The sequence below is a fragment of the Sorex araneus genome, chromosome 1 (genome assembly GCF_027595985.1).
Source record: "Sorex araneus isolate mSorAra2 chromosome 1, mSorAra2.pri, whole genome shotgun sequence".
Taxonomy (NCBI): domain Eukaryota; kingdom Metazoa; phylum Chordata; class Mammalia; order Eulipotyphla; family Soricidae; genus Sorex; species Sorex araneus.
This window is the reverse complement of record NC_073302.1, coordinates 272300433-272312499: the sequence shown is the minus strand read 5'-3', so window position 1 is coordinate 272312499 and position 12067 is coordinate 272300433. Positions and strand designations below refer to the sequence as shown.

Below are 12067 nucleotides of genomic sequence, written 5' to 3'. Positions count from 1 at the left end.
TTTATAAATCATTTATATTTAACTCACTATGTTCTTTTTTAATAACATTGGTCACTAAGATAAGTCATATGCTAAGCCATAAGATAGAGAATGTTATGAGTTATCTTATGAGAATGTTATCTTATAGATAGAGAATCTATAAAGATCATGTAAGTCTTTATAGATTGAAATCTAAAAGAAAAGTTTTTCAGACCATAGTGAATAAAGTATATAAAAAAATAACTAGAAAATTATGACACTTCTAAATAATGAGTGAATCAAGTAATTCTAAAATAAATTTAAAATTATTGTACTTGAAATTATATTAGTTCAAAATTTATTAGATGAATTAATGCTGAGTTTAGACAAAATTTATACATTTAGATGATTGTTATCATTATTATTATACTAGCAAAGAAGAAAGGTGTAAAATCAGTAGTATTCCTTGAGCCCCTTTAAGTATGTACCCCCTCCCCAAAAATTAACCATATTTATTAGCTGAAGAGAAAGGCAAAATTCCACAGTCCTTTCAATAAATAAAGAAAAAGCATTTGATATAATTTCATTTGGTCAGTAGTAAAAACTCAGTGAACAGGATTTAAAGAAACTTCCTTAATCTGCTCAGTGATATTTATTGAATAATCTGTGATTAGGGGCTGGAGCAGTAGAGCAATTGGTAAGGTACCATTATGCACACGGCCAGCCCAGGTTCAATCCCCAACACTCTGTATGGTCCCCTAAACCCACCAGAAGCATTTCCCTAGTATAGAATCAGGAATAAGCAGGCCTGAGCACTGTGACGTGTGGCCCAGAAACCAACAAAAAAAAAAACTCCCAAATCTATGGTTGGCATCAAACTTAATGATGAAACAGTGATTGCTTCCAAAGCTCAGGAGTCTGTTCACCATGTACTGGAAGGTCAAACCCTCTCCTCACACCCAACTCACTGTCACCAGGACAGTCTCAGGTGGTTGAAAAGCATTCCATTTACCACATCTGAACAAGCTTCTTGTTTTTGTGTTATATTGTGCCTTGTTTCTTCCCTTTCCTCTTCTTTTATTATTTCATAGCTATTTGCATGATGAATTTATATCTTTTTACATATAAATGGTATTTATTTCACTGTGGTAAGATAGTATGAGATCTGCCTCTTAAGAAATTTTAATGTCTTGAGTATAGGTACTATGTTATACAGCAGATGTTTAGCATGTATTCATTTTGTAATCAAAATTAAACATCGAATTTCCTAACCCAGTCCCTGGAAGCAATGCATGCTGCCTCTCTACATTTGACTAATTTAGATAGATAACTCATAAAAATAGAGTCCTACAGTGTTTTTCTTTGAATCTGTTTCATTTAGCATAATGTCCTCTGGGCTCATCTATTGCCATATAGTAGATCTTTTCCACTCAGATTTCTGGAACAAGATTATTGTCAGGACGAATTCATAACTTGATAGTCTTTTAACTGCTTAGTAAGATAAGATTTTTTTGCTTTACTGCCAAAAGAACTCACATTAACATTAATTTAATATAATCGAGAATATTGTGGGCTGGAGCAGTAGCACAGCAGGTAGGGCGTTTGCCTTGAACGCAGCCGACCCGGGTTCGATTCCTCCATCCCTCTGGGAGAGCCTGGCAAGCTACCGAGAGCATCCCGCCCGCACCGCAGAGCCTAGCAAGCTACCCGGGGTGTATTCCATATGCCAAAAACAGTAACAACAATTCTCAAAATGGAGATGTTATTGGTGCCCATTCGAGCAAATCATTGAACAAAGGGATGAAAGTGCAGTGCTACAGAGAATATTGTACTTTTAGCCTTGTTTCACATAAATATTGTTATGCTAAGTAATATGTACATGATTTTTGTGATTAGGATTGCTGTGTTGAATTTTTAATACTTTGTTTTAAATGTATTACAAGTATAATACCAATTTTTCTAAATAAATTGTGTAATGTTTTGACACCATTTTGTGACCTTTGTAAAATAATGATATTAACATATTAAAATTATGCCAAGTCAACATTAGTGAAATAGTAGTAGCACAAAATTACAGCTTAAATAATTTGAGTAAAGTAGCTTCAATACTTGTTATTGGAAATACCTCCAATATAATACTAACTTAGGTCTTTTTGATATCCTTGAGAATAGTTGCTAGGGAGTACCATAATTATGACAAATTGAAAATACATAAATTTGGGGCGAGAGAGATAATATAGTGGTTAAGGCACTCGTCTTGCATGTGGCCGACCCAGGTTCGATCCCTGGCATCCTACATTGTTCCCCCAAGCACTCACTGCCAGGAGTAATTCCTGAGTACAGAGCCAGGAGTGACTCCTGAGCATTGCTGGGTATGGCACAAAAACCTTGTGGGGTGGGGGTATAAAATTCAATTTTAAGACTGGGAGACTGAATTTTCCTAATCTTCACTGGGTCAAAATACTTGTTTTTAAAAATACTAGTGTGGTGTTATACCATCACAGAAAAAAATGAATGCTAGAGAATTTTGGCATGATTTAAGTTTGTTTACCTACTACATAACCTAGAAACTTGACTGGTAACTAATGCAGTATTTTTTGTGGTTATGTGTTGTTTTTTTTTTAAAGGATATCCAAGAAGCAAACTTCAAGACATCAAGTAGCCGACTGCTTGCTGCTGTTATGTCGGCTCTTTGTCACACTTCTGTTAAGCTGACTTCTATATTTCCAATTGCATATGATGGAGAAGTACTTCTTCGATCAATTGTTAAACAAGTTAGCACAGAGAATGATTCAACTCTGGTTCATCGTTTTCCCCTTTTGGTAGCACAGATGGAAAAACTCAGCCAGGTAGATTTTCTTTTTAAATACTCTTTCTTTTGAACAACAACAACAAAAGAATGCAGGTACATTTATCTTCCTGATTCTTGTGAATCAGCAAATTTATCAAATAATTATATTTCACTTTAAGAACTAAAATTAAGAGAAAAAAGTTGTTCATGTTTACCAGTAAATGAGCAATTTTCTTTTAAAATTTCATATCAAGCTGTTCCTAAGCTATAATAAGTGAGAGAATTATGCAGTAAATTCCTTTTTTTTTTCTCATTTGAAAGTAAGTTGCAGATATGCAAGCAGTATTTTATATAATAATACAATATTTTAGATTACCAGGGAAATAAATTCTTTTTTAAAGTATAATTTTATGTGAGGAAAAGTATTTTTTGAAAAGCCAATAAAGAGTAGAAAAAATACTAGTTTTTCCACAAAAATTTTCCACAAAAATTAAGAGACCGATCAATGACAGAGAAACTGAAAAAGATAAGAGCAAAACAGGAAGAAAATTGGCACAATTACCTAGTACCTCTTTAGGATCTCAGTAAAAATAATAAAAGTAGGGGCCTGGAGCTATAGAACAATGGGGTAGGGCGTTTGCCTTGCATGCAACGGACCTGGATTCCATCCCAAGCATCCCATATGGTCCCCAAGCACTACCAGGAGTAATTCTTAAGTGCAGAGCCAGAAGTAACCCCTGTGCATCGCCAGGTGTGACCCAAAAAGCCAAAAATAAAAGTAAATATAAGGGATTTAAGAACGTAAGTGGGGGGAAAGTTTCAATTTAATATTTTAATTAATTATTATTTAAAGAACTAAGATTTACAAAGTTATTGATAGTTCAGTTTTAGACATATAATGTTCCTTGTACTAGTCTCGCCTCTAATAATATTCATGCTGATTTTAACTAAAAAGTTGCTTTTCTCTGTGAATTGAAAGTTCATCCATTTGAATTTATGATTTGTCTTGGGAACAGACTCTTTTCCTTATAGTTATTTTGTGACTCTGTGAAATCTGGTGAACATTATATAAGTTATATCATAAGAAGTATAAATTTAAGTCTTTTTTAAGAATTTTCTTGCTTATCACTGGCTACTATATATAGCAAATAGTTCCCCTCAAATCTCTAACTGGAATCTCCCTTAAGGAAAAAAAAAACCTCTAGGGGCTGGAGTGATAACACAGCGGGTAGAGCGTTTGCCTTTCATGCAGCCGGCTCGAGTTCGATTCCCAGCATCCCATATGGTCCCCCAGCACCACCAGGAGTAATTCCTGAGTGTAGAGCCGGGAGTAACCCCTGTGCATCGCTGGGTATGACCCGAAAAAAAAAAAAAAACACCTTTAAACATAAGGAGCTTTTTCAATCATATAGCAGTATTATTAAGATATTAAAAAAGGTAAGTGAAAATCATCAAAACTAAAACTAATAAAGTTGCAAATGCCTTGAGCATGTGTGGTAGACTTCATGATGAAAAGATTAATAAAAAAGAACTTCCCAAGTGAAAAGTAGATAGTACTGACTCACACATCACAGGCTGGATTTATTGGCTCTTCTGAATTTTCGGGTGTCATCTAGGAAAACTAGATTTGCAACTGAGTGTGACGCAGGAAAATGAAGCAGTGTCTTTGAACTGTTTGTTTTCTCTATCACAGAGTGAAGAGAATATCTCAGGGATGACAAGCTTCCGGGAAGTTTTAGAAAAAATGCTGGTGATCGTTGTGCTTCCAGTCAGGAACAGCCTGAGGAGGGAAAATGAACTCTTCTCACCCCACCTGGTGTCTAACACCTGCGGGCTGCTGGCCAGCATCGTCAGTGAGCTGACAGCCTCTGCCCTGGGGTCTGAGGTAACAAGCCCCCATTTGGGATCAGATCGTCACACACCTCTAAAACTTCCACATAGTTCCTCTCCATAGATTTTTTTTTCTTTTTGCCTAATTTCAATCCCGTTGTGGTTTCTTTTCTTTTCCTTTTGAAAGAACTTCAAGCTGAGCTGTCTTATTTTAGCACTTTTTATGTTTTTGCCCGTCCTTGTTTTTCTTCTCTCTATTTATTTCCTCTCTCTTCCCAGGTTACCCAGGATGATGCAAAGTATATGTTTTCTTATCTGCCCCACCGCACAACTCCACTGCCATGTCCCCAAAAAAGCAAAAATGGTTCACATTGCTGGGTAATGAGTAATATTGAACAAGTAGGATTACTAATAATAAACATGCAGTGTGTTTATAATAATAAATTAGAGCTTTACATCTTAACCCTCTGCCCATGTACTTAATCCTAGTTACTCACATACAATGGGAATAATAATTTTTATCTTACCTGTGTCTGTTTGTTAAATGTAGTAAAATATGAATAATATAAAATTCATCATTATGAAATGTTTATGTGTGCAGTTTGGTGGCATTAAGTACAACTATTTTGTTTTAAAGCCATTATAAAGTTTGTAAAGGATCAAAAATTATGTTTGAGAAAACTAGTTCTTTGTTTTGTATTGTTCTGTTGTTGGGGGGGTGGAGTTTCTGTGTGTCTGTGTGTGTTGGGGGCCATACCCCTCAGTGCTCAGTGAGTACTACTAGATGTGTGCTTGGGTTATACCTAGTGGTGCTCCGGAGATAGTGCCAGGATCTAACCGAGGCCTCCTGCATGAAAAGCATGCGCTCCACCCCTTGAACTGTCTCTCCAATCTGGTAAAGCCACATTAAAACAATTTAAAGTACCTTTATACTTTGCAAGGAAACATTATTTTTTACTGTCTTTGAGGTTTTCTACTATTTCCATTCCCCTTCCATAACAGCCAGTAGATTGGTTTTAGAAACCATGTCATTATGTGATCTCCACCATTGTAAATCTGTTTCATAATTAGTCTGTATGTACTAGCCCCAGACCTCCATTTCTTGCCAAGGAACTTCTTTTCTCCATTTCACTTTGGTCCTTGCTAGTCTCTGCTTTTTCTTGCTTGTAGACTTACTTTACAATACTTCTCTGTATTGACCTCTCTGGTCAACGCTCACTGATAATACATAGGGGCAGGTTAGCCTTTAGAATTTCATAGGGATTGCATGCACCTGAGCCAGTTTTAATATCTAGTCCCACCAAGAACTTCTTACTTCCAGTTAGCTGTGATTTTGGCCCAGGAGACCATTGAAATTCTTGCCAGAAAATTTTAATCCCCCCCCCCCCCGCCGTATTTATTAAGCCTGTGATACTGGTCCTCTTCTCTACTGTACTGTACTGGGTACTCAAAGAAAAAGTCTATAATAACAACATCCCCATCAGCAAGTTAATGTCTATTTTATCCCCTGTATACTTGCTTTTCTTTCTGATAAAAACTAATGCCTACAATTGCAAGTTGCCTAATATATAACCTTGAGAGCTCCTGAGGTTGGGATAAGATATCCATATTATTTCCTAGAGTGGTTTGTAATTCTTACTAGAATTATAAACTTCGTGTTTTTTTTTGTAGCCAACTCTGATCAGGTGTGAGCTCTATAATAAAAAAAAATTCCAAGCAAAATAAAATCTCTAATCCTGACTAATGAAAGTCTGTAATTAGCGAGATGTTTTATTTTTTAATGTTGAATGTTGTTATGCCATCACTGTATACATTCATAGTATATAAACTTAAGACACTTTGGTTTTCAAATGAGATAGAATTCCTACATCTCTATGTAGTATAGTTCAAAACTTATTACTGTACAGCAGGACTTCTTTAACTGTTCCCACTTGTGACCCCTTAACTGTTCCCATTTGTGACCCCTAGCCCCTAGAAATTTTTTACCATTTGAGTATACAGGTGTACAAAATAGGCCTCAAACCAAACATTTTTTGAAAATAGAAACCCCATATGGTGTTGCAATCAGTAGTTTAAGAAGCTAGTGTCTATAGAATATTGATAAAATTGTTGATGTCTCATTTCAAATAATAATTCATTTATGTTAGAACTGTTGCAGTATACAAGTTTATGTTCTTACACTTAAAGCAAATGAAGTATATAGTGTAATAACACTAAAGAAGATACTGGAAGTGATATTTATTGTGTGAATTTAAAATGATAAAATATAGTCTTATTGATGATTAATCTTTTACTATAATGTAACTTTAGGAAGCTTTCAACCCACTTGTTAAGTTAGGTTATTTTATTCAACTCCTCAGAAGCCTCTAGATAGCTTGTTTAAGATGTGTTGTTAGCATTCAGATCCAAACTGATGATGTTACTATTTTTGTTCATAGGTTGACGGACTTAATTCTCTTCACTCTGTAAAAGCCAGTGCTAACCGGTTCACAAAAACAAGTCAGGGACGAAGTTGGAACACTGGAAATGGGTCCCCTGATGCCATCTGTTTTTCAGTAGACAAGCCTGGAATAGTTGTGGTTGGTTTCTCTGTCTATGGAGGAGGTGGCATTCATGAGTATGAATTGGAAGTGTTGGTTGATGATGTAAGTCTCACTCTTGCTGTGTGGATTGGGTGTCAGGACTTAACTATCTTACGATGTTCTAAACCTTGATGGTTTTGCAGACCTCTCAGAAGTTGATGACATTAAAGAAATGGAAAGAGAGCGATTCTACACGTTTGCTTATAAACCATTTATAATTACTCCTGCCTTATAATTTTTGTACTTCCAGGAAAAATTCGAAGGAGAAGATTAGAACTTAGATACTTAAACCTCTAGTTACAGATTTTGAGTAGGTTTTTTTACTTTTAACTGATTTTTTTTTTCCCAACCAAAGCAATATTCAGACCTGGGAGATTGTGCAAAGGGCTAGAGCATATGCTTTGCATGTGAGAGGCCACAGTTTGATCCTGGCACCACATAGTCCTCTGAAAACCATTGCAAGTGTCACCCCTCTTTGAGCTCATTGCTGGGAGTAGTCCCTTAGCATTACTAGCTGTGGAGGCCCCCCATCCCCCAAAAAAGTACCATGATGATATTTTCTGGATTAGTGATTTAGTTTTTTCATCGATTGTAAATGATTGATTCTTTGTAAAGACATTATTGATCAGTTTTCTTACATCTTTATTCTCTAAATTATTTCAAGTATAAAAGTTTTCAAAATTTTTACTACAACGGAAAAGGTAGGTAGCTGGTAAATAATTTCTAAATAGCAGTCACTCTTACTCAGTTCTTTTGAGCAACTGATTTAAATAATTTTTCTTACTTTATTAATCTCTGTAATAGATATAGCATTCTTCTTAAGAAGAAATGACTTTAAGGCATTCATTATGTGATAAATATCTTTTTATATTGTCTGTGTAATGGACTCTACAGGAAATCAGATCAAAGTAAATAAAGTACTAGGTGTATTTTTCTTTAGTATTTTTAGGAAAATGCTGATGGCTAATTTTATATGCAAGTAAATATGGCTGTTGAAAAATGATCATTAATTATAAGTCAGAGTTGTGTATGCAGTAAAATTAAGAGCATGGTGGTTTTTTTTTTTTCCACTAGAGTGAACATTCAGGAGATTCAGCTCATTCTCACAGATGGACATCTCTAGAGTTAGTCAAAGGAACCTATACGACAGATGATTCACCCAGTGACATAGCTGAGATCAGACTGGACAAAGTTGTTCCTTTAAAGGTAATTAAAATTATGTAGCACTGTCACTGTCATCCCATTGTTCATCAATTTGCCCGAGCAGGCGCCAGTAACAGCTCCATTCATCCCTGTTACATGCTACTGTAGCCCGATGGCATATTGAGGGCTCTTTCAAATGAGGACCATCGTTATTTCTGTTTTGGCATATCGAGTATGCCACAGGTAGCATGCCAGGCTGTATTTCTTTTACAAATAGGTATACACTTTTTAAAATGTAAAAAAATATTCTTTTATGTAGGATTAGTTGCCATATTACTGATAATTCAACTGAGTTGCATTCTATTTTGCAGAAAATCTCTCAAAATTAATTGCAATGAACACTAGCAGTAGGTTTTAGAGCTGAACAGTATGCCTAACTTTAGATACCTGCCTATACACATATGTACTCTCTGACTTTGGGCGTGTCCTCACCTTATTACTGAGATTTATTTATAGATAAGGAATTTTAATTCCTATAAAATACTTAATTCATTGAATCTTAGTGTGTTTCTTTCATTGTACCAAAATTCATTTTTAAAATAAGTGGTCTTTACAGATAGTGTTCTTTACAATATTAAAGTTGCTACTTTATGTACCTTTAAGTGTTTGACAATAAATATTTAATGAGACTAATTTTACCCAGTATTAAAGTTAGTACTAATTGAACAGTGTAGCCACAGTAGTTTTTGTTATAGAATTTTGGACAAGATAAATTCATCAGAGGCTTATCTAAACTGAATTTCTAAAAATGAGAATAAGTCTGAAAAACTAGTAAAGCCTTCATCATGAAGTCGATATGTATCAGTCATATGATATGTACTGGTTATCAAGCCTTACTTTTTTAAAAAAATATTATTGAATCACTGTGAGATAGTTACAAGATTTCATGTTTGGGTTAGAATCTCACAATGATTAAACACCCATCCCTCCACCAGTGCACATTCCCCACCACCAATATCCTGGGTATACCCCCCTTTCCCACTCTCCCCCTTCCTCCATGGCAGACAATATTCCCCATACTCTCTCTCCACTTTGGGGCATTATGGCTTGCAACACAGACACTGAGAGGTCATCATGTTTGTTCCATTATCTACTTATGGCACACATCTCCCATCCCGACTGATTCTTCCAGCCATCATTTTCTTAGGGATCCCTTCTCCCCTCAACTCATGAAGCAGGCTTCCAGCTATGGGGCCGTCCTCCTGGCCTTTGTATCTACTGTCCTTGGGTGTCAGCCTCATGTTATGTTCTTCTATACTTCACAAATGAGTGCAGTCCTTCTATGTCTGTCCCTCTCTTTCTGACTCATTTCACTTAGCATGATAGTTTCTAGCCTTACATTTTCTGTGCAACTGCATCTTATTTTGCACCACCTTTTAAAAAGTGTATTTTCCCTACTTCTATCTACCTGAATTTCTCTTAAAATAAAAATATATATAATTGGTTAGCTTCTTTTTTTTTTCATTTTTACCTACTTAAAATTATTTAAAAAACTGTAAAGTGGTGCCAGAGAGATTGTACAGGAACTAGGGTGCTTCTCTTGCATGCAGCCCTAATTTGAATCCTGGCAGTCCAGGTGGTTCCCTGAATACTGCCAGGGTCACGTTCCTGAGTATGGAGCCAAGAATAGGATCTCAACTCCACTAGGTGTGGGCCCTCCCCACCCCCAATGTAAAGGTTATCTAAGAAAATTTTTAGCTTTCTCATTAAAATTTTTTACTATGACTAATACTCAACAATGTGGTTAAAAGCAGAAACTGAAGTCATATTGATTGCCTAAATCAAATTATGGCTCTATCACTACTGTCGTTCTTAGAACAAGCTCCTCAACTTCTCTGTGCTTCTCGCATTTCTTATTTGTAAGTTGGGTAATAATGGTACTTACGAAGTCATTTTCATAATTAAGTCAAATTGCTATGGGCATTTCCATCAAATACTAAATGTCAAGAAGTTAATCATTCAGTTTGAATCATTAAATATCTCAACCAAATAGTTTATAAGTATGATAAGGAATCAACATATTTGCCTATTTTTGCTGCTGGAACATCCTTTTTGGATATCCCCTCCGCATTGGGAATGAATAGAAATGGGTTTTTGCACCTTTTTGTTTAGGAAAATGTTAAATACGCTGTGCGCCTGAGGAACTACGGAAGCCGTACAGCCAATGGAGATGGAGGGATGACCACAGTGCAGTGCCCTGATGGAGTGACCTTTACATTTAGCACTTGCAGCCTGAGCAGTAACGGCACCAACCAAACCAGGGGACAGATTCCACAGATCCTCTATTACAGGTGGGTGTACCTCCTTGAGCTCATTCATAGAAGTGTTATTTATTGAATTATATAAATTGTGTTAACTATAATGGTGAATGCTTTTAAATGTGTTGGGATGGGGAGTGGAGAGATAGGATTCAAGACATCTTAGTTTAAAACACAGTTCACTTTAGCTCAACCTCTTGGAGTTCTTCCTAACCCTTTTTTTTTTCCCTTCTCACATTTTATCTCTAGTTGGCCAAGCCCTGCATCTGTACTTTGAAAATGTCCCAAATCTGTCTTTTCTACCACTTCCACCACTAATAGTCTAGTTCACGCCACGGTCCCTCCACCTGAGTAGCTATTATGTCAGCCTTTCGTCTCACCTTACAAGTTCTTCTTCCTTTACATTCTCTATTCTTTCTATCTGTCTATTCTTTCCAGCCCATATACTCTTTCTTCTTTCATCTCAGCACACTTATTTTCATTGTTTGTTTGTTTGTCTCTGTTGAACAATTTCAGGCATTTCTTTAAATATCAGCCTCTATGGTAAATTCTCCTTGGCCTTATTTAAGTAACTTTATGCCCTTGTCTGCTTTTCTTCTTCAAAGCCCTATCACCACTTAAAATTTCATAGTTACATATTTACTTTTATTTACCTTTAATTTTTTTTTTAAACTTTAAGTAGGAACTGTGGTCTGGATATATGATCCGAGACTTTGATCATGTTTTTCTTCCCATGAGTCTCATGTGCTGTTTCTCATCTCATAGGAGTGAATTTGATGGAGATTTACAATCCCAACTTCTGAGTAAAGCCAATGAAGAAGATAAAAATTGTAGCCGAGCTCTGTCTGTGGTAAGCACTGTTGTTCGAGCTGCAAAAGACCTCTTACACCGTGCCCTTGCTGTGGATGGTAAGGCTTTCCTTCTTAAATGTCCTATTTAAGAGAGAGAGAGCGAGAGAGAGAGAGGGAGAGGGAGAGAGGTGTGTGTGTGTGGGGGGTGCATATCTAGCAGTGCTAGGCGTGATTCCTCTTCCAACTGTGGTTAGCAGTGACCCTGGCAGCTCAGAGAACCATGTGGTGCTAAGGGTAAAGCCCAGGTCAGCCAAATGCAAAGTATGGGCTGTACTTCCTATATTCTCTCTCTGGTCTTACTTTAAAGTCTGTATTTTCTTTCTTCCCCCCTGCTTATTAAAAGAGGGACCATCTTCTAGAATCCTAGATCAGTTATGCACATGCATAGCTTCATGTTGGAATGTTGGATCAGCCTTCTTCTTCATACTCCAGTTCACATTTTGTTCTTAAAATGTGTATAAACAATAATCTGATCCTAATTAAACTTACAGTAAGAGAAAAACTTCTGGTTAAACAATTTTGGTTTTAATCTTATTCAGTCGTCAAAAGCATTTTACTTTGTTATTCACAGCTGTTCTTTTTTCCATATATTCC

General features: G+C 36.2%; 1 protein-coding gene across 9 annotated transcripts in view; it reads left to right on the top strand.

Moving 5' to 3' along the window:
• The window catches only part of MYCBP2 (MYC binding protein 2), a 224296-nt gene that overhangs the window by 103717 nt on the left and 108512 nt on the right, over nucleotides 1-12067 (top strand). For all 9 annotated transcript variants that reach the window (XM_055121420.1, XM_055121438.1, XM_055121447.1 and 6 more), the window contains 6 exons: nucleotides 2586-2807; nucleotides 4443-4634; nucleotides 7018-7224; nucleotides 8236-8367; nucleotides 10477-10655; nucleotides 11388-11530. In XM_055121420.1, the coding sequence (XP_054977395.1) occupies nucleotides 2586-2807; nucleotides 4443-4634; nucleotides 7018-7224; nucleotides 8236-8367; nucleotides 10477-10655; nucleotides 11388-11530 (1075 nt within the window). The remainder of the gene's footprint in view (nucleotides 1-2585; nucleotides 2808-4442; nucleotides 4635-7017; nucleotides 7225-8235; nucleotides 8368-10476; nucleotides 10656-11387; nucleotides 11531-12067) is intronic.